Source organism: Barbatula barbatula, assembly GCF_947034865.1.
Source record: "Barbatula barbatula genome assembly, chromosome: 1".
Lineage (NCBI taxonomy): Eukaryota > Metazoa > Chordata > Actinopteri > Cypriniformes > Nemacheilidae > Barbatula > Barbatula barbatula.
In genome coordinates, this window is record NC_136766.1 from 23,299,161 (window position 1) to 23,322,783 (window position 23,623).

A 23,623-nucleotide genomic window follows, 5' to 3' on the forward strand; every position below is an offset into this window, starting at 1 on the left:
AGTTTCAGACGTAAATAAAAAGTTACAAAAAAGCAGAAACAAGATCCTCTGGTATGTCAAAGGCTGGGTGAAAATAATGACAGTGTTCTTGATGCGGAGTTACTCAACAGACGTATTCATGTTTACATCCCACTTTTATACATTCATATCCCAAAGCCCCCCATCTGTCCCCCAAAAATACATTGCTATGTTTAAACACAAGACATTGATCAAAAGGACAGTGCAACTCTATTGATGCTACTTCTGCATACAGTCCATATTTATTGCCTTCTCTATTCTATATCATTTCTCTCTTCCTTTTGCTCCTATGAAATGGGATGTTTTGCAAATACCGGTTGTCTCGGAGTGTAGACTTTCTTTAAAAGAAGAACAAGAGTGATATTGTTTGCGATTTTCATGTTTTTCTCTGTAAATGAGAGAGACTACTGAAATCAGTCATGGACAGTGGCAGTTCATTTGAGTTCATTTAAGCACAATCAAATTGAAGTTACATTCTCATCTAATTCCCTGTTCTTCGCTAAACCTCTGCTCTAAGACATCCGCACATACGAGCACAAACTCTCACACACAGCGCAATCTCTTCCTAGGCTTTCTCGCGGTGCCTACACACCCAGTTCTTTCCCATCATCAAGCCTCCACATCAATAAATATAAACAACAAAAAACAAATGTACAAAAAAAAACAAGAAGACAAAACAGGACTCTGTCCTCTCTTAAAATTGTACCGAAACACAAGTGTCAGCAAGCATTTTGATTGAAAAAACAAATAAATAATGATCGCCCGACATTCAAACAAATGACAATATTGCTAAATTAAAACGTGAGGAATGTTTTCATAAAAAAACAAGATAATAACAGACTAAAGTATTGTCACTTCATAACATGTTTAGTTTTACCTAGCAGCATACTTCAGTCATGTTTATGAGGTGCTACACTAGATTACCCCCACCAACACTATAATCAGACATAGATATCATATTTATAGATATATATATATTATATATATATATAAAAACATCAGTTATAGGAGCATAGAAGTAGTACTTATAGAATAAGCTGTGGAAGTAGGAACATCAGAATCATTACTAGAATTTCATCTTTAGAATCGTTAGTAACTTTCCTCTTCGGTGTTTGACTTTATGCAAGAGTCTGTTGGCCGGTAGACGGGGGCTCGGATCGCGCCCGAGAGAAACAGAACCAGTTCTGGAATGACGGCAATGAACGATGCATAAGTGTTTGGTTTTGAGTGTGCGCGTGCGGCTTCCACGTCTGGACCCCGGGCAGGTACGTTTTGCACGGTAGGGTTTATGATACAGGTGTGTGTAAGAATAGAAAGAAAAGATGCAGAGAGTGTGAAAAGCGTGACTGAAGCATATGAAAGAGTAGGACGCGCGTGAGAGGTACTCATTTTTTCTCTTTTATATCTCACCTGGGAAGGGATGTGTGCTTCAGTGGCTGTCAAATATCTACATATGGACAGGCTGTTCTATATGTGCTCTGTCTGATGCGTGGACTCGGACCTGTTTGCATGGTGTATGCGTTTTCGTGTGTGTGTGAGATTGAGGCGTCGATTGGTTCTGAAGTCAGAATAATTGATCATTTTACAGTGCCGTGATATTTTTGAGTGAGTGTGTGTGTGCCTGCGTGTGATTTCTAGGTGGTGTTGGTAGTGCTGCTCTCTGATTGGCTCCTGGTGGCGTTCTCTCTTTCCTGCAGGTTCTTCTGGTTCCTGCTGGCCTCTGCCAGGCTCTGCAGTCGCCTCTCCTGCTGCTCCTCCAAATTCCTCCACAGCTCGACTCGCTCCCTTTCTTTTTTCAGCTCCCTACAAAGAGAAAATGATGAGGCGGTGAGTTGTAGGAGTGTTTATACTTTAAAAAAAGATCAAAGTTAAAAACTCAATTTTTCTTTTTTGAACATCTGACATTTCACTTATTTTAAAGGAAGAGTTCACCAGAAGTTCTTTGGTTCTTGCATGTCTCCTGAATAATTGCCATGTACGTGTTTTGGCGGCATCAATGTGTCATTATGATTTGTACAGTATAGCCTGTTATTGTGGTGATAACTCTCTTGCAGTGCTGTTCAGCTTGTTGCGTTTCAAGTCTGGAATAGCATTGTAAATGTATCATGTGGTAGGTGTGATGGTATATGATGTATGCGCACTTCTATAGGAAAGCACAGTAAGGTAAAATACCTTACGCGTGCGCAGAGGGCCAAGGCTCAAACGTCACGGTTCGCTACTGGTACAAAGACATGTATTATGTAAACACGAACTTTTATTCAATAACACAAACTAAGAATCAATAACTGTTGGGTAGTTAAATGTAATTTAATACAATTAATATACAATAAAAATGTATATTAATATACATTTAATAATAATATATATAAATATATATAATAATAATTAATATAAAATTAATCTCATTCATTTTTTTTTTCTTAATCGCACATAACATTGTTTTAAATCATACTTTACATTCTAATAATTTCACATTTAATCTCCAAAATACTGTAGAAACAACAGATTTCTTTAACAGCATCATTTTATGAATGAAAGCCAACATTCTGATTAGTACTGCAACTGATGTCTCTATTAAATTGCTCATTTTTTATTAATTTTAACATTTATTTAAGCCGTTCAACAGCATAATTGAGAGCTATCATGTCTAAAAGGTAGGAAATATACAAAAATGTATTAAAGTTCTCAAAGACTTTACAGTCTGTAATGCTAAATTCTAAATTAAATACACAAAAATTGTCATTAGAGCTACAAACACATTGAAGTCCTCTTTTCTTTTTTTCTTTGATTAACATTAGTGACAGGAGTCACAGCAGCGGGTTCAAAAATGCGGCCCCTTTACGGCCTTTCCCATTTCACAACCATTTGCATTCATTTAAGATTTCACTTAACACTTTGAAGTCTGTGCATTCAAAAATGCTAGACAAAACTGGCTTTCTGGCATAATCTTGTGTGGTTTTGTTCATTCAAGCACGAGAGATGAATTTAATACTGGTGCACTGTCTGACAGATTCTGACATTGAGTCACTGAGGCAGCCTTTAGCACGTGACTGTATACACCAGACTGGACTGCTGTCGCGTTGTGTTTTGCCACGTCTCACATCTAGAAGCTGTCTATCTACACTGAACGCGTCAAAGAAACTGTCAATTGCGTTAAATATTTTTAACGTGTTAATCTGAAAAAATTGTCTATTCCTATTGCCTATTGCATTCGCGTTTATAATACGTTCGTCCAAAGTGTCCGTTAGGGGCCCGAAACGTTAGCGGCCAAACGGGAAAACACCCGATACGCTAGACGGCCAGTCCGCCCCTGCCTTCTTCCACCTGGTTTAATCCGCAATTATCACATTCCAATAAACTCGCAATAAGTCCAAACATTCATCTTATTCTGCATATATACGGGTTCACTACAATACAAAAGTATCATGTTAAAAAAGTCAAATGTGCCGTTTTAATTCGACCTCTAAGCTCCGTACTCACTTCTGTTTCTCCACTTTGTACGAGGCAGTGAGGTCATCAAAGAGCTTGCTGTTCATCTCCATGAATGTCTTCAGTACATTGTAGATAAGAGAGATGATCGTCCTAAAAAAAAAATTTGAAATGTCTCATTGGGCTGTTGACGGATTCGGAATGGATCTCTAGATTGACGCATAACGTTATTAAATGGTTTTTAAATGAGGGACGTAAGAAAAACACTGACTGGTTCCAGTGCTCTTTGGAAACTCTATACAGAGTGCCAAACACCAGAGGCAGGATGACCTGGCAGTTCTCCTCTATTAGACTCAGAATGTACTCATTATTCCAGAAATACAGAGCCCGCTCTGCAACCTGAAAGAGAAAAATTAAAATAAAAAGACAGAATGAGAGCTTTACATCACACCTTCTTGTGTTCTACAGCACTGACGACAGACAGACAGGGGTGGGAAAACACAATGTGGGAGTTCGGCTTGAGTGTGGAAGATGAATCTGACCTGGAAATGAGGGCTGGAGATGCAGGCAGCGATCTCTTTGAATAGAGGCTCCTGCACCCGGATAAACTGAGATGGTTCAATCACGTCCAGAATCTCCTCGATCTCTCCCAGGAACATCACCTGAGGATTACATGCAAACAAACTAGCAAAATCCAGAGAAAATAAGATAAATGTAAATGAAAAATCGAAACTATGAACATTCGGCTTGACCAAAATATCAGACTATGGACAAGATCTGTTTTGCGAGATGTGGCCCAGAAGCACTTCATGTTACACCTAACAGTATGTCAGAATAAAACACAACCAATAGAACATAGTGACAAATGCGGATTTGAAATGTTAAATGGACATCTTAGAAACACATAAATACAAATAAAAAACAGAAACAGGAAGTGCTTCTGGGCCAGTGTTGTTGTTTACATCTTGCAGAATGAGTTTCCACGTTCGTATTCATGCTTTTATTTACCTCTTTCTGAGTGCATGTTTTGGGCCAGTATCTCAACAGCCCCCTGATGATCTAATAAAGGACAGTAAGTAGACAATTAAACACTCATCTTGGATTGTGTGTGACATATTTGTTTTATAAAGCATGACAGAATGACATTTGACTTGCATGTTCTGTAACTGTGGCATCCTTCTCCATGAATTGCACCACACAGTAAGCCAGCTAAACAACAAAGAACAACATTTTAATAAGAAATTCGTTCCAAGTCTACAGGTTGTCTACACGCCATATGAGTAACTTGAAAGGCGTATTGATTGTATCTGCAGGTGCTGCTGGTTTAAGTGTGTGTGGAGAGGTATGGATAGGGAAGGAAGGTAAGGGGGTGATGTTGGTCAGTGCAGCCATTCTTAAGGGAGATTGTTCATCGATTAAAGTGCAAACCCGAAAGAAAAGATAAAAGCTCTTATCTGCCTTTCACAGTTTGAGTTGAAGGAGCGAGCTGACATCACAAATAAAGTCTCCTGCTAATCTGAATCCTAAATGCCACCACATGGCTTTATCATCAATCTGCCAGCAGTGACCCTTACTACAGTATACTGAACAATAAATAAAGGCAAAGTTCACCCAAAAATGATCATTCTTTTACTATTTTACATTCATTCTACTGACCCTCGTGTCATTCCAAACCTGTATGAACCTGTTTCTTTCTTCACAAAAGAAGATATTTTGAAGAATGTTGCTAACCACACACCACTGAACCTTATCGACCTCCATTGTATGGACACAAAACCACTGAGACGTTTCTCAAAATCTTATTTTGTGTTCCACAGAAAGCCATAAAGGTTGTTGGATGACACGAGGGTAAATAAATAATGACAGAATTCTTATATTGGGGTGGGCTATACCTTCAAGTGTCAATATTGTTGGTGTAGTAGTAGAAACTAGTTCACCCAAAAAATGCTAATTCTGTCACTTTCTTTCTTTTGCAAAAGACGAACAAAGATATTTTGAAGAAAGTTGGTAACCTGAATAGCAATGTGTAACATTTGTATAAAACAAGCACTGAAACTGCACTAAAGTAATAGAAATATGCAAGGACAAGTTGGTTATATATAGTAAGTAGTCATTTAGATGACATGTGTATATTAAATGATATTTGACAAATGAAATTGATCTCACAGGTTTATTTGCCTTGCTCATGTCTTTGTCTTTCTCTAAGCTTTAATCATGAGACCACATCATTTACACTATACTTTATATATACATTGATGTGTTTATGTTGCTGATAATTGGCTGGATTGTCAATACGAATGCCAACTTATGAGTTTTGAATATTAACCGTAACCGAGACTTTCTCATTTATTTGCTTAGTTTCAGTTTTGATCAATTAAAAACTGACTATGAAAATCCCAGAATCATTCATCCGTGGAGTAAAGGTCTTTTTCACGGAGCCAATAAATTGCAGTTATAGTTAATGACGCTATACGTTTCTGTACACTCGAAAAGCACTTCATCTACACTTTAAATATCACTGAACCACTGAGACTATACAGAACTAAATAATGACCCTACAAAACACACACACACACACATTCACGCATGCAGAGATTAATATATAGCCTAAAGTGAAGATACACAAAACAGCATCTGAGCCCCAAAGATCACTGGCAAAACTGAGAAAAGGCTGCTTTTCCAACGGGACGTCACACAAACGTGTGTGTACACATGTGCACTTGGGGTTTGGTTACCACGGAAGCCCTTTCGCATGGTTTGCTGGGTGAGATGTTAGGGTGTAGAAAGGTGTGTGTGTGTGTGTGTCTAATTCGGAAGGACTTCTCTGTCATTCCCTGGGGGGTGAGAGCCCATCACCTGTTGCTTTATTCTTCTCCTCCTGAATCTTTTTCTAGCTCTAGAACATTATATACTTTTAGTTTTTATTGTTTCCACTATACGCCATACTTTCCTCCTCACCATCATTTCTTATGCAAACAGTTAAAAATAGTAACTATATCACCACTGCCGCAGGTGACACCGTGCAAAAGAAGCATTGAAACACACAGCGCCACACAGACTGGTGACACAAGCCTTTCATCTTGCTTAGAGCTCTCTAGAAATGTGTGATGTGCTGGAGAAGCCTTGGGTAATGAAGAATTTGGCTGCAATGTGCCTTTGTTTCTATGGAGGCTGCATAAAAGAAGGCTGACCCACTGAAGGAATTCCCCGGGAGCACTCCCAATGCCCTTGTGGGCAGTACAACTATAAACACCCTGTAGTGGGCATTGAATTATGGATGGGGTGATATTGACAAGAGGCGGGAAAGTGTAGGAATGTAGGGAAAGCGCATTCAGAAAACACACAAACATGCCGACATTCGGGTAGTTGATGCACACATGTGTCCTTTTTTTTTATGTCTTTTTTTACTCCACAGAAAAACTGCATGTAGGTTTGCAAGTAAATGATGACAGACCTTTTCTTCTTAAGTGAATTTAAGTGACTTAAGGACCAATGTATTTAAAATTATGTTAAATTAGTACGTAGCGCCCTCCCGTGGTGTGTGATCGCATCAGCGTCCAACACATTAACATATTTTAAAAAATGTGTTTCTCATACATTTTTCCGAAAATGTACTAAATTCAACATTTTTACAATCGACAGTACTCACAAAACTGAATCATTTTTTCACACATTCGCGATATTATTACTCGTACGCAGACATTACAAGGTACTGGCATAAATTTGTACGGCTTATGTTTCTTTGCAATATACCGTCCGGCATATTGTCATTAATGATATAGGCTCACAATTTACTTAAACATTGATGCTACGTGAAAAATATTACCACAATAATTATCACCACAGAATTGTACAATTTGTTACACTGTGTCAGAATCAATGACTGAACTGAAATATACCTCAAGACTGAATTCAAGCCCTAAAAATCCTGCCTCCTAATAAACAGAAAAAGTGTTTACCAAGGGGTAGATAGAATTATGACGCTACTGAGGTAAGCAGCTGTTTAAAAACTAAAGTGTTGCAGTACTACTGAGATTATATGAACAAGCTTCTTATTTCTTATAGAGTCATTCACTTGTCAGTTTCAGAGCTGTGTGTGCGTCCCAGTGCGGGTGTCACAGTGTGTCTGACTCTAACCTGCGCATGGAAAATGGAGAGAGACTTGGCAGTGTGCAGGGGGATCAGGACCCTCACCAGGAACTGCTTATGCTCTGATTTGAGGGGCAGAGCAAAGCCATTTATGATACTGGAGGAGAGGAAAGGAGAGAAAAGGAGAGCAGAGGAGTGGGTAGGAGGCAGGAGAGTAAACAGGATTAGTATCAGTTGTCTGCATGATGCTCTGTACACTCATACGCTACATTATTGTTCATCAACTAATCCCCGGCTAGCACATCCCCCCCTTCATTCCTCCTGCTCTCTCTTCCTATCATTTGTTTTGTCTTATCTTCGTTCTCAGTCTATGCCTTCCATTGCTTAACTATTATTAATTCCCTTCTGTCAATATCTTCTCTCGCTTCGTCTCTTTATTCTACCATCTACCTACAGTATCATTCATGCTTTACATATTCAATATCCGTCGTCTCCTTATGACTCGTTCCTCAGTCTTCTTCTGCATATCGCTTTACTTTAAGAGATGCATATCCCCCATCCTGTCTGTCTTCTCCCTCGCTAAAGCTTTTCGCATTCTTCCTTATTCTCTCTTTCTCAGTAGTGATCAGAGAGATGTGTGGGTGGGAGGCACTATAAATACTACTGGCATCAACCTGAATTTAGACCTCCATCCCCAACACTCTGACTCATCCCTCCCCCCGGTCCTGTCTCTCTCTCCCCTCTTTCTCTCTGTCAAAGGTTTGCTTTGTTTATGCTATTAAACATACTCAGAAATAGGCATCATTTTGATTCTCTAGGACCAAATAGGCAAAGCGGTGGCGGTTCGCAGAGAACATGGCTGAGGTACATTGCTGGACATGCTAAAAACAAGCAACGTTCCAAACACGCAGACAATGCAAGCGGTGATGTTGGTGGTGGCTGAATCACCAGCTTACACGCACGACATATAGCATCTCGGCGCAGTAATATAGTGAAACAGGGATATCAGCGTGAACTTATGTAACACTATAATTTACTGCCTCGAAATTATGCTTTCAAGCCGTAAGATATATTTACTTCATAACACTGGATTCAAAGAATAAATCATAGGTCGTAACAGTCTCATTCCAATATTAATTTGCTTCGTAAATGTCAGTTGATAAAATAAATAATTTATGATACATCATTTTTATTATTATTAAATATAATCAGTGATCTATAATAAATAATAAATGCAGTCCAATGACATTTTTTCTACTATGAAGGTGTAAATGAACATCTACCTCCCCAAAATCTCCAGAAGTTCAGCGACTCCGTTGAAACGCTCAGTTTCATAAATGAACCTGTAATGTTAAAGAAAAATGACTTCAAGTACTAAGCGCATTGGCTGTGTTGTATCATTCCATGTCATGTTCTGCGTTTACTGTTTCTGACCTGAGGAAGATGTTGTTGATCTGTTTGCGGATGTAGGCCCTCAAGCCCAGGAGTTTGCCGTAGACGCGGTGCAATATGGTCTTCAGATATTCTCTCTCTCTGGGGTCCTCACTGTCAAATAATTCCAGCAGCTACATCCACACGCGCACACCACACACACACAAACACAAACACACACATCAAGTGAGCCTTTTTGCACATTATTAAAGTCACCAATGGTATGTCCTAACACCTAGCGAGAATGTTTTTAGAGGTGTGATTTGGCTTTTCTTGCTGAGAAGCAGCATTAAACTGAGATCAAAAGTAAAAGAGTTTCACGTTATAATAGTCAGAGTTATAGATTCACTTTCACTAGGAGTTTAGGATGTTGAAATGTCTTGACCATATTAACCAAAGGATTGATGTTTGACCAGCTAGCGTGGTTTAGTTAGACCATGTTGGTAGATGCGGAGATATTCAACATGTCATGCACATTTACATTTACACATTTGGCAGACGCTTTCATCCAAAGCGACTTACATTGCATTATCATATACATCTGTTTCTAAGTATGTGCAATCCCCTGGGTTCGAACCCACAACCGTGGCGTTGTTAACACCATGCGCTACAGGAAAGCTAATGGTTCCACTCATGCCCCCGTTGAGGAACTCCCATTGAGATTAATGGAAATGCTAACAGATAGGGGTGTAACGATATGCACAGCATATCGCACTAGCGAAGTTTTGCGCATGCGTAGTATATAACACAACATGAAAATGTATGTTTTTAATCGCCAATTCAATCATAGGAAACGTTATCATGAATTTCAACCAGCCTTTCACTCCACCCCTCCCTTTCGAAACATACTTGGGCTGACAGAAAATGGCGAATAATGCAGGGAGACCCGCGGTGTATGTAGATCGAAATAGCTCATTCTAAGGTAATAAAAATATAACGCTTCATTGTGTAAGGTCTTTAAACACCTCTGAAGACATAGCTATGTTTATTGTATTTCATTTCTATCAATAGATCATCCTAAAAATGACACAATAGACCTTTAATATAATTATGTTCCTGTTTTTAACTAAAAAACTCCCAAATCTTGGGAATAAATTAAACAAATTTTGGTTGTTAAGATTTTAATTATTTTTAGTCATTTTAATTGAACAAATTATTAAGTAAATCCAACTCAATTTTATCATGTAAAACCCAATTGGTCATTAAGTTTACTTATTAATTTTGTGTTGAGACCACATAAATATTGTTTGAAGATATAACTACCTTGGCAGCTTATCTGTAGTTCCCAGCATGCTTTGTTTCTGACCGCATTAGGATTAAATGTCATTTCAAGTGTTTTTCGGTTAAAATGTTGAGTTTTTTGTTGATTTATCTTTTCAAGATTTAGGAGAGTTTTGGTAATATTTTTGGGTTTTTTTAAGTTGTTACCCTTGTTCAGAAGAGCTGTGCATGTGCATAGGCTGAAGGAGTCACGATATCAAATCACTCAACCATATACACAAGTGCAACAGTATGTGAGTTCAGTGCCGACCAACATGGCAGTAGGACAGATGTGACAAAGAATTACAATACTACTAGACATTTTCCTATACACGTTTACACAATAAACATTACTGTACAAGTGTTTAACCATAGTATAATTTCATAGTAAAGCTTCTTATATTAGTGATGAAGTGTGTTATTTCACTTATTGAGCAGTAACTGTGCTAATGCCAGTACAGAGACCACCAGTCTCTTCTTATTTGACCAACAATGTTGTAAAAAAAAAGAAAGTCATCCATGAAGTTTGAGTTGGACACATGTTTTTGTTCTGCGTAATTATTATTTTTTACTTAAAGTAACATTTACTTTATATTTTAACAAAAACTAAATGTATTTAGTAAGTAAAATTTTCTTCATTCTGGTTAGTACTTGAATTATAGCAGCAAATTTTTCTTAAGTTATTTTTTTCAGTGTGGTACAGATGACGTCATTGTTTAAATGTCATTAATTTGGGATTTTAGCCGGATATTGTAGAAATATCAGTATTCCCCATCCACTCTTGTTTGAATTACATAATAACTGCCCGGAGGAGCAAATATCTAACATAACATAATATTTATGTCAAATAATTACACGTAAATCAGAATAATAAAACAGATTGTTTAAATGCAGCTCACAGGGCCATGAATCCATGCATGGTATATCTGCAAGGTATCATTTTAATTTAATATTTACATTTTGCCAGATATCTCAACGTCAGACATAAAATATATCTAAACGGTTTAAAAAGTTCAAGCAGTTTGTCCCTTTACGCGTCCCGTTAATTCGGTTGTTTTACCTTTTTTAACAGTTGGCAGAATTGTTAATTTCCTATTTGCATGGATTGATGGATTTACCAGTGTTTGTATATTGTAATTTGAATTTACAAGAACCGCTTAAAATAAACTCTATATTACCTGTTTTATTCAAAGTTGTCTGCAGTACACAACACTCTTTTCATAACATGTTTCTTGAAGCAGTGGCAAAGCTAGAGTTTTATATATGGGGGGCCAGGGGGTGGCCAAGGCTACTTCAGAGGGTCTACAGACCATGACGGAAATTTGTGTGTAAACGTGATCTTGCATCGAATTATAAATAAATAAATAATAGGACGTTTTACACGCTACAAAATAAGGTAAGAAGCATTTATCAATTATTTTATTGCTGTATTATTGTCATTTTGATTCTTTAAGGAACACAAAATTCAGTTATTTAAACGGGGAATATACATAAAACAAACACAACATTCCATCACTAAAACACTCAATGGCTTCAGGTTATACATTAAAGAATCTGACTCCTCTGCATAATGAATCTCTTTCTTACATCGTATCTGTTTGCTGTTGTTAATGATAAACTTGGTGAGCGTGGTACACTTCAGCACAGCTCTTCTTCACCAGTGAATCATTTAAATGCCTCTGATTGGCCAGTTTATTCATACGATGAACTTGATTGGCTCCAATCTAATCAGCTATTTTTAATTATCACTAATTAGAAAAATCTTATCCGGTCTTTTGCTGTAAACTGCTTTTGTTGCAGAAGAAGAAGAAGAAGAGTTTTATTACTATAGGGTTTGCATCATTTCTTCATTTCCCTCATGCTGAATTTAAGCATTTGTTAAAAATATAAAAAAGATGAATAATTTTGGTATGGGGTAAGCTTGTGTGAAAAGAAAATGTAAGCATTTTAGAAATCGACTGAGTATTGTGTGAAAACAACATGAATTGTGTTCATGGTATGGTCACAACAAACGGATGATTGTGTTTAGAGTTTTGAAAAACGTATATTTATCTAAGGTAAGAAAACGCTTGGAAAACTTTACATTTACTCAACGTAAAGGTGCAATGATGGAAAGTAGGTAGATAACACTATAATGGTATGATTCAGCAGAAAATCTCACTTGAAGTGGTTAGCAAGCGTGTACGTTTTAATATTCCATTTGTTTATTGGAATTGCAGCGATCCATTTTCTTCTTTTCTATCTTTCGTCAGTCTTTAAATCTCAGATTTTGTGCTGCCTCCGAACGTCAAAATAAAAGCTTTGTTCAACGAGAGGTCAAAGGTCAATCAACATAAGCAGCGAATCAAATCTTGGGGTGGACCCCCTATAGCTCCGCCACTGTGGTAAAGGTGTAAAAAGCATAACAACAACAGCTAACGTGGTATTAAAAGATGATATCGGTTTCACTAGTTTAACTTGAGGCAGACATCCAAAAATACTGTTGCAGTAGACCAAGAGAAAAAAACAATACATTACCGACAGACGCACTTTTAAAAACTACGAAAATATTACTTCTGCAGATCAAGCACTAGCTGTAGACTCTACATCTAGCCTAAGTGTCGATGCAACAATCTGTGTCTCCTGTGAGCGAACGGACACAGACTGTGAGGACAAACGCGGAGTAGAATATGTGGACCTTTAGCGGTGTAATAACAGGACGTTTTTAGCGGGGATGTGAATCATCTCCATACTACTCCACTTCGGCTACCGTTCAATTTCGCCTATCAAAGGGAGCCTCAGCCTGTGAGAGCAAATGTACAGTGGCTCAAGCCATGGAGCATCCCGGTTCACGCGGTCCGGTTCCCTTCAGTCTGGGAGTTTCAAAGGTGAAATAACTGAAATACGGGAGATTTTCGGGAGAAATAACAAAATGGGAGGGTGGCTGGAGATGTGTGTGAAAAACTGGAGACTCCCGGACAAAACGGGAGTGTTGACAGGTATGCCCTAAACGGACTTTCGCTACACAATACTGGGTTTACGATTACGATTACATTATGTTATTTGTACAAACATTTTAAAAATATAACAGACACTGAAATGCAGATTTTTCCCAAAACAATAACCATTTTAGTAACATTTGTTTGTTGTCAACATTAAAGGTTAATTCAACCATCTTTATGTAAGCCAATAATCTTAATGTTTTTGAATTGCGATATGCGATACCCTGTTACACCCCTACTTACAGATACTATAGCTTTCTCAAGGTATTAAGAAACTCTTAACGCACACAAAAAAAACTTTATACCTGCAGGACGAATTTCTGGTCCACATAGCGCTTGGCAAGAGACGGCTGGAAATCTGGACTCTCAAGAAAGCGTAAAAAGAACTCATACACCAGCTACATTTAAAAAAAAGAAAAAGGAGAGAGAGAGAGAGAGAGAGAGAGAGAGAGACAAGCTATAAAAAACTCATAATGTTTTCTCACCCCATGGTGTGAGTATATGTGTTAGTGTGCGTTTATGTGTATATAAATGGAGAAATATATGTACCTGTAAATGCGGCCAGGATGCTTCCAGAGCTGGTTCATCCTCTTCTGGGTCAAACTCCGGGTTCTCACTGGGTGGGAGAGTTCTAAAAATGTTCACTGAGATCTGCAGGGAAAGAGCGAATGAGAACCAGACCAAAAGAGTTGGCACAATAAGCATCAAATTATTCAAATATCCCTTTAGTGTATGTGCTTGAACTCTTGAATATGTCTATATTGATATAAATACCATGATTACTTGATTTTATTAGCATTGTACTCACTAATATTCATACACCACAGCTGTACTTGGAAAACCTTGGTATTACCATGGTGCCCTATCCAAAAATATGACGTGATAAATAATACAACAAGTTTTGGTGTCAAAGCATTAAACGGACTGCTTAGCAATATCGAAATCAATTGCTTTCCAATGAGTGTGTTTTTCTAATCCGCTACATAATTTAGAGCACTGAGATCCAGCACGCTCCTCAATGCCAATTTATCTCTCTCAGCCTCCTCTGCTTGTTTATCAAATCGCGTTCTACTCCATCACTTTTTCTTTCTTTCGTGATCCGTCTCACCATTTTAATAGCCTCTGGGTAAAGGGGCTCGATGAGGACCCCGCGGCTGGTGGCCACGCTCTCCACCAGCTCGTTCAGCGCTGCACGTTTGATCTCTTTTCCCTTCAGGTCGGCGACACAGTCCAGAAAGTCGAAAAGCACACAACACTGTTGAAGCTTCTTACAGAACAAGTCGTGAAGTTCGGCCACTGGGGCATCTGAGAGACAGGGATTATAGCAGAGAAATCAAATTAAATGTACAAAGCACCACAAAGCATCAGACACACCAGGATCTTTATTCGTTTATGCACGAGACCACAAATATATCGCGGTACATGACATATAGAAGTGAGAGGAATAGAAACTCTTCAATTTACATTTATATTACCAGATACAGATATGATAAAGTTTTGTTTATAGATTTGTTCAAATAAATTATTACAAGTATTATAAGTATTACATATTTTAACAAGCCCTTTAAAAAACATAGTGCCACATATTTAACTGTGCAATAATAAGATAGTATTTCTCATGTTTAATATTGACACAGAAGAATAATTTATACAGATTATGCTAATTTACTTCACTAACATTCCTGAAAATGTGCCTTAAACAATGAGCCGTTGCAAACAAAATGCCGGGTGGGAAAAGGAGAAAATGTCCCTATTTTTCACACAACCATGGGTACAAACAACCCAGCATTATGGGTTCAAACACAAATCCAGTGCTTGGGTTTTTCCGTATTTGATAACCATGGCTTAAAACATTTCGGGTAAACATGTTTATAAAATAAGAATAAAAATGTACTAAGTTTGGCTGTATTTGATTTAAGCTAATTGCTATTATCTGATTTATTCACAAACATAATATTGTCACTCCGTGCTTCTACACTTTTATACCCACAAACACACTAAACTCGTAGACAGACAGCACGGTAATGTATATTTTTGAAGTGGATGGACGGGATGCTAATGAGAAATGAGCGGAGGCGTCTTGTGCTAACAGGATTAGCTGGTGCTATCTTTAACCCTGCGCTGTCTTGGCCTCTCGGTGGACGCGGCTACTCAGCCACCATAACCATGACAATCCGCTTCATTCATCCAAAAACTCCCACAACTTACATGCCCTAACGTTCCTGTTCAACATCTGAAATGTTCTCTCGGTTTTTCCAGTCCGAGTTCATTCAATTACTTTCCATTAAAAATGAATTAGTCTTAACCTTCACAGTCTGCCTCAGATCAAAAGGGTGGAGTGAGGAAGGTGAGAGATGTTGAAAAAACAGATAGCAAAGCAAATAAAGGTAGTGAAGGATATAAGCCGTTACATCATTTCAATGTATTTCATTAAAAATCAAATGGCTTCCATTACAATGCTATTGTGCATACCTTTATCTGGTAGCCCTTAGAATATTGCTTTGTGCAGTGTGTTTTGGGCCTTATTTCAGTATAGGCTTTAATGTGGTATTATTAGTTCCCATTGGCCAGATAACATCCCACCAATAAAACCCAACACATTACCAGTAGAGACAATCCATTATTATTTCCATTATAAGCATTAACTCCATTAGAAGTACATTGATGGATTTTCGTGTTTTTTAGCAGGGATTATGTTTATTGTAATTTCATATATTTTGTGTGAGCCCTTTAAATTCAAATGTTTTTTTATGTCAATGTTTTAAAGTTCAACAGCTGTAAATTTCCTCTGAAAATGATCCCAACAATAGTGTACCCTTTTATCCTTACCATAATAGTGGCGTCGACTCCTCTATACTCCCTCAAATTAAGAATGATTTTTCAAATGTTATACTAATAGTTATCATTCTTGGTGTAAAGAATGATGGACAATTATATGAAAAGAGTGTCTTATGTAATATGTGTTTGTGTGTACAGAGGAAGCAGAGGGGAGGATGAGGGCCAAGAGAGCATGACACAGCCACAGCAGTCAGAACAGCTAAATTGTCCAGGGAAAAGCATGCGAGAGAAACAGGGCGGAGAAAAAGAATCTGGAGGAGATGTGCAGGGAAAGAAAACAAGTGAATGGGAAACTCTAGAAAAATTCAAAAGAAATTAACTTCGAAACCACAGAAAAGTCTAATACTTAATATTATACTTACTCATGTACATACAAAAACAATCATTTCTTGTACGAACATACCGTTTTGTCCTGACAAGTTAAATAATGCATATCTCCCTTTTGACACGTCACTGTTGTAATAAACTCGGTTGCTAAATATATAGAAGCCAATAAAAGTGGGACATGAGAGCGAGAGAGATGCATGCTAGGGAAAGAAACGGTGTGGAGATAGAGCGGGAGATGATGTCATCTCACTACCTCCTCGTGCTCTCACTTTACCCCTCCTCTCCATCCTTCTCTCGCTCCTCTCCGTAGTTCTTTCTGTAGCAGTGGGTTTTTAATGAGGAAACTCTTTCTGGTTAAACCATATTACTGTGTTTTGTGGCAGAAATGTTCTTGTTATTTTGGGACACCAAAATCACCTCTCTGCCCAAAACATCAAAACAGCAGGGCAAAATTAACCAAACAGGAACAGCTACAGTTTACATTAGACTTTTTGGGGATGTGAGGATTTTCAAATCCAATTGTCTTTCGTTTCTTTGGCATGATCTGAATATGTGAACGTTTTAACATCAAAACAATAACTAAAAGTAACACGGTTTGGTGTTTCCAGTGAAAGTATCACAATCAACTGAAACTCTAAACACCAATGAACAACCAGAACTAATCATTACTATGAATACGACTGTTATATTTTTTTTCTTTTGCCAATAATGCTGAAGCTCTTATGTTATGTATTCAATCCAAAAACATCTATAACAACTATAACAACCTCTTAACAAACGCTTATTTATAAACCTTATCTCAAAGTCATAAGACAACAAAAAAATCACACTTTATTTTCTATTCGGCATTTTTCACAATGAACAAGGATAAATCGGGCCTGAGATCTTTTGCTGAACTGTAATAATTTGCCGTCTGCACACCGTACAAGCACTCTACAGCTCACTACTGTTCCTCCACTTACTGCTTCACATGCTTATCCAATTCACTCTCTCTTTCTGTCTCTAATGCTCTTTTGTCTCTTTCTCTCTCCCTGTCTCAATAATCACTCCCTCTCTTATTCTCTCCCTCTCTTGCCCTCTTTATTGATCGGAGGAGGCCAGAGAGGGAGCAGTCCTTCTGTGTGCTGTAACCTTACACCAGGCCTGACCAGCTGGACCCTGCAGGAATAAGCAGACAGATACATATAGCCTACATTGTGAAACTCGGTTTCTTAAACAGAAATAGATAGATTTTCACTATGGAATAATAATTCAAAACTGCGAAAACTCAGCGCAGAATGAATCACGATCGCTAACCGATTCCACAGGTTCTTATTGCTAACCATGAGCAAAAATATTTGGCATAGAATTTATATGGCAGAACTCATCTGCATATACACATATCCTTGCCAGAATGTATGAATATTCCATATTGTCAAAATGTTATACACCCCAAAATGTCTGAAACCTATAGGTTCAGAGCCTATGGAAGAGTCGGAGATCTTCAGAGCGATGAGATGCCCATTGTCTACGTGAAAGTTTCACCCTCCGGCAGCGACAGCTATATACAGAGACACAGACTCACGAGGACTCGAAATCAACTCACTATACTGAGGTGGATCGAATACCACAAGCTGACATAAAAAGTCGAATTTATAAACGAGAATAAACACATCACCATCACATCATTAATAAGCCTACAATCTTATTCCCGTAACTAATGCCAGCCTACAGTCAATCTGGCAACTCAAAAACTGTACATATTTTTGACTGGTCAACCAATTCAAGATTCAGGTCACGTTTTGGGATTGATAGGGTGTCTCAGCTGTTTTCTTCACCTGGTCGCTATTACACTCACACACACACACACACACACACACACACACAAACAGCTCATGAACGTAAATTCACAACACTCAGACCAAAGCACTCAGATGCACTATATGTCAGGTGATGTCTGTCATGCTCCAAACAGCTGATCTTGTACTACATGTCACATCGAAACATGCCGTACAAGTAATGGCGCCTATAGGTGCAGATGTACATAACGAAAACCTGCAATTGTGCAATAACGCACATAAAAAAGTGGCACCTGTGTCATTGCAACACAAAATACTTTGCAAATAACGGCCGGTTCATTTGAAGTATTGTTGATATATTTCAAAGTGTTGTCTTTGATTGCAAGAACTGTGTGAGCCGCAAAAACTGATGTTGTCTATATACTCTCTATATGTATATTATGCTGTAATAAGTTCTACATTTATATGTATGTAAACAGTCCGAAATGTTGGGCGTGAGAAATGCGGTGAGTTTGTAAGTATTGGTTAACCCTAATAGTGGACATCATCAATGCACTAATAACTGATAGATGTTATGTTTGCAGTTGTGATCATAACGTGATATTTGTTGGTATTCATTCGTCCAAAAACAAGCTCTCGCGAGCCCGCAGAACTAAACAAGATGTGATGTTTGCCTTTTATAAATATGGGTGAAGAAAAAAGAGCCAAATTAACCCACAGCCAGCGACAGGGTTGAAATTAAACACATTGATTTTTGTGAAACTAACCCGAACTCTAGAAGTTGATTAACACTGGAGATTTGTCTCAGTGACGTGAATGACTGAAAGCAGGTCAGCTGGATGGTTAAGCAGGACAGAGCCTCAGTCTGGACCACCTGTGACACACCAACTGGCAGCGCACCCTCAGCTGGAGTGTGTCCTGGTACCACTAAACCCTGCTTCACTGGAAATGATTCTCGTATTACACAAAATGAATCATATCCTGCAAGAGTGTGAATCACGAAGTCGTGTATAAAATTGGGGAGTCACAATTGTGACAAGAAAACACTACATATGTCTTAGCTTATTACCACTGACACGGTTTCTCAAAACCGGAATGCTTATTTAAGACTCCAATACTAAATATGCTTAGCATCGTGTTAATTACAGTGGTTACTTTATTCAGTAAGTACTGTTTTACCAAAGCTCTCTAAGGTTCTCGTTGCAAAGTTATAACTGAAGTATAACTGATTTACTGAATCGCTTTATTGTAAGTCACTATATAAAAGAGTCTGTTTAGTGATAGATGTTATATCTATATAGGCTCCATGTAATAGGCTATTATCTATATGCAAAAGAGTGAAATATGTTTCATATATTTTCCTAATATATTTCATGCAGGAGCACTTGACTGCTTGGTGGATAAGCAGTTATGGCCAACTCGTGAAAAATATAGGGTCTCCTAGCGAATGTTTTAGAAAAAGATATGACAAAAAAACTAAAGGTAAAATATGCCATGAGGAATTTTCGAACCATTAAAAGGAAAGATGCTGAGATGCCCAACTGAACAAGCGGATGTATCTACACATGGAGACCTTATGGATGGAGGTCGTCCATCAATACAGTAGCCTATATTCTATCATCTAATGATCCTCAAGCACCATCCAGTTCAAAATACTCCCCAAAACAACGATTATGGTCTGTGAACAACCTTTAGCTTGTGACCAACCGGCTCATGCCCTAGTTAGATGTACGTACCTTTAAGTAAGGGCAGCGGCGTGAGCTCCACCTGGGAGCTCTGATAGCGGAACTGTGAGGAGCTATGGGACCGTCGCTGCCGCGCACGGCGCATCGAGCGGCGGGGAAAGCCGTCCACCTTCTCCGCGCTCGGTACCGAGAAGCCGGTGGTCGGCGATGATGGGCTCGACGGAGGTAGCTTCGTAGGGGTCTCCATAGCTGCAGAGGTGGTGCTCGAAAAGAGGAGGAAGGAAGCCGATGGCGAGAACAGGCTCTTGTAACCTTAGACTCTTACAACGTGTGTTTCTTGAATGGAAATGGTCAAACGATAGAGCGAAGATGGACTCAAGTTATCTAACCTGGTCCAAATACGGATAGAGAGATGGTGGAGGGATCGTGCACGCTATCTCTGTTCAATTTGACGCGTCTCTTGCTTGTGCCACATTAAACCCCGTGAAAAAACGAAACGAGATTCGTACATAAGAACAAGGGGATCCGATGACTTAAGTCTTAACCAAGAGACATCAGGGTGAACATAAATTGCTACAATAAAGACATATCTGCCCCACTGTCGTCATCAGAAAGTCATCGGCCTAAATTTGGTCTTAATTTAAATATTTATAGATAAGAGGCATACATCGGTGGCGAATTAAATACGGGGTGCAATAATCCTTCCGCTATCCGTTCATCACGGGCCGATCATTCAACGTTGAAAACAAATACGCGATTATAAAACCCTGTCATATATCTCCTCTACACGGGTACAAATGCATCACTTATTCATTAAAGGTTATCGTCACTTTACCGGTCACCAGCTCTGCGCCTCAAGTCCTTATCAGAGCCTCCCAATGCCCCCCTATTAAATCCGTTCGAGTACCGTCGGCCGGGTTCTGATCCACACAGGGCGGGGATGAACTGCCTCAAACGTGCCTACATGTGTACAGCATCGCGGCGGCCGCTGCAGCACTGATACCCTCTTCTACCTCCTCGCGCTTAAATACACCGAACCGCCGTTCAACGACTTCTGAATCACAAGGAAGTCGATGGTCTCCCTCAATATCGTCTGTCGTCCTTCTCCTCCGGCGTTTTCCCCCCGTTTCTTTATTTCCCAGCAGCTTGTGTCGGTCGTTGTCTTCAGGTGGTGCAAGAGGATGCTACACACTGCAGATGACGCTCACCGCCTGCCTGCTTATTTATTTATTTACTTACACGCGACCCGTTGCTAGACATCGCGATGTTATGCTATAGCCTACCAATAATATTCACCGTTGTCTGACTGAATATCAGCAGCGTTTGTTTTTATTTCGTCCGTATCTTTATCAGACAGCTGTTTTCTGCCTCAGCCTCTCCCCTTCTCTTCCCTCTGTGGCTGACAGTCTCTATTAGCCGCTGTGTTTTGGGACTGTCAGGTTGGCCATTGTTCTTGCTTCATTCGTTCGTCATTCCGCCAGCTCACCCGTTGCTGTATTCGCCGATTCTTGTTCAATCCGGCGCTAAGTGTGAAATGAACCCGAGCTCTGTGATATTGCTTTACCGACGACGCGTTGCGAACTTATCTTAAGACCGCTAAATCTGATGCAGAGCGTTAAGGGCGTTTTGGCTACCGAGAGATCGTCCCCAACTGCTATGACCCCTGAGAAAGACGGAATGCTACTGTGGTGATGTTTTAAAAAACAACGACACATGAAATATGATTTATGAATACAAAATGGTTTTTTTCCAAACATACAAAATGCAACTTGGGCCAAGCCGGCCATGGTGCTTATGTACATTAAATATAATGCCGTGTTATAGCTACATGTAAATAAATACTTATCTCATCTGTAAAAATGGTTTAGATCAAGTAGAAGAATAGACAACATATTCACACCTAGCAGGGACATGGTTTGGAGTGCCAGTTGTTAATGAACAGCATTAAAGACTCTGTGCAGTATGTTGTAGTGTAAAGCATGTCAACCAAATAAGAACAATGCAACTGAGGTTTGTGTTTTAAATTTGCGGCAAGTAGCCAACGTCATTCATACTGTCCCATGAAGTAAAATCGCTGCTGTCAATGAGTTCTGTTAAAGACATTTCCATTGAATTATGCAGAGAGCCCGACAAAAAATTAAGGTCCAAGGGCAAGGGGTTAGGATCAGGGATGAAGGGGAAATCTGAGGGAGGGGGTGTAGCTGTGGATGGACCCCCTTGAACAGTCTTGGGTACTGGTGGACCATGTGGGCACAGTTTAATGCATTGAGGTTCATGTTGTTCCAAAGCAGTGGTATAGAATTGAAGCTCTTTCTTCAGTTCGGCGATTTCTTTTAGGTATGCAGCATTGGACTGCTCTAGAGTTTGGAGTTCCTGTGTGGGAAAAACATTTAAAAGTTGTTCAAATGTCGCTAGTTGAAATGGAAAAGGTATGAAGGGGCTGGTAACATTGGAGAAAACATTATAAAGACACACAATGAATCCCTCATGTACTGTTAATCTTGGAAAAGGTAAAGGATTGGATTTCACTGGCACGTAAAACGGGGGAAGTCCAATATTTGTAAAGCACAAAAGAAACAGAAAGTGAAAGGGATGGGGGAGTGGGGTGGCTGGTGGGTGAACACTGGAATAAATACTAGTAATTTAAATTACGCAACCGTGAAATGTCAAAAGCAAGTTAAACAAACCTGTGACAAAAGCTCTGTTACCCAAATTACAGTTATGGCTAATCAGTTTGACTTATTTGTCCCAGTCATAAACTGGGTTTCCCAGAAATGCCTGTCGTCACAGACGGATTGTGCAATTCTTACTTTCATCCACACCTACTGACTACCCAGTAATCGTTGACAAACGCATACCAAAAATATCCTCCACAGCACATAGAAACTACAGACACGCAACACAAATTGACGTCAACCCCCTTTTGCAGGATGATGCATTATTATTCCAAATCATTATGATGGCAAAGGCTATGTGGCTGGCAAACGCAATACATACAAATTTTAGCACAAGCACACTGTTACTGTAACTCAAAAGAACCAAGGAAACATAATGATAAAACGTCTTTGGATATAAGAACCGTCCAAATGCATACACTAATATTTCAAAAAAAGTACGAAATATAATTGTTTTTGTCAGTGGCTTGCACGTAAACACACTTTGAAAAAAAGTGAATAATCATTGATTAGGTGTGAATATAAGAACACAAGATAATGACATTCAAAACTGAACTGACCTCGTGCAACACGTCTGCTTTTTCCGTCTGTTTTTTGCGACTCTTGCGAGCTGCGTCTCTGTTCTTGTCTCTGCGCGGATGCTTGTGATCACCTGTTGGTTCTGTCGTCTAAGAATAATCACCATCAGATCACATAAACAGAAGCACAATAAATATACAGTGCACATGTCGTGTATTCATTCTGATAAACTTAAATCAGCTAAAAAAAATTATCCTACCCAGTCTGGAGGACTTTGCGAATCACTTTGAGAGAGGCTGCCTCGGTCAAAGTTGTCCATGAAGGCAACTGGCATCTCTAAATAAAAGGATGACTATTCCGCTAACTCGAATTCGTTCAATCGCTCGCACATGAGAATTACCCGACGGTTCTTGCTAATATGTTTTTTTATTAACGCAAACGCGTTCAAATGAATCCCGAAGCAGCTGTTGAAATGAACTGAAGTGCCTGGTCATGTTTGAAACTTTTTATGTCCTCTGAAGCGTATGCAGTAGGCGGTAGAATGAGCCAATTGCTCTTTCATGAGGTGACGCAATAATGAAGCGCACGAAAGC

At 39.0% G+C, this 23,623-nt stretch overlaps 2 protein-coding genes across 2 annotated transcripts; both read right to left on the reverse strand.

Moving 5' to 3' along the window:
* Positions 1-1,652: 1,652 nt before the first annotated feature.
* Positions 1,653-20,083, reverse strand: ppp2r5b (protein phosphatase 2, regulatory subunit B', beta; the record flags this gene model as incomplete). The annotated part of the gene is made up of 13 exons (XM_079470889.1): positions 1,653-1,821; positions 3,499-3,600; positions 3,719-3,846; positions 3,990-4,109; positions 4,456-4,506; positions 4,603-4,656; positions 7,585-7,693; positions 8,820-8,879; positions 8,971-9,101; positions 13,514-13,606; positions 13,758-13,859; positions 14,317-14,513; positions 19,888-20,083. 13 exons carry the CDS (start codon positions 20,081-20,083, stop codon positions 1,653-1,655), a joined length of 1,512 nt encoding a protein of 503 aa, XP_079327015.1.
* A 1,465-nt stretch (positions 20,084-21,548) lies between these two features.
* On the reverse strand, positions 21,549-23,623 carry batf2 (basic leucine zipper ATF-like transcription factor 2). The gene is made up of 3 exons (XM_079470601.1): positions 23,290-23,623; positions 23,072-23,179; positions 21,549-22,209 (listed from the first exon to the last, which is right to left on the reverse strand). Exons 1-3 carry the CDS (start codon positions 23,362-23,364, stop codon positions 21,856-21,858), a joined length of 537 nt encoding a protein of 178 aa, XP_079326727.1. The 5' UTR covers positions 23,365-23,623; the 3' UTR covers positions 21,549-21,855.

Coding starts and splice junctions, on each gene's coding strand:
- batf2 (XM_079470601.1), bottom strand. CDS start 23,364: ATGCCAGTTGCCTTCATGGACAACTTTGACCGAGGCAGCCTCTCTCAA. Junction 23,180..23,289: donor CGCAAAGTCCTCCAGACTGG/GTAGGATAATTT, acceptor GATTATTCTTAG/ACGACAGAACCAACAGGTGA. Junction 22,210..23,071: donor AAGCAGACGTGTTGCACGAG/GTCAGTTCAGTT, acceptor TTTCCCACACAG/GAACTCCAAACTCTAGAGCA.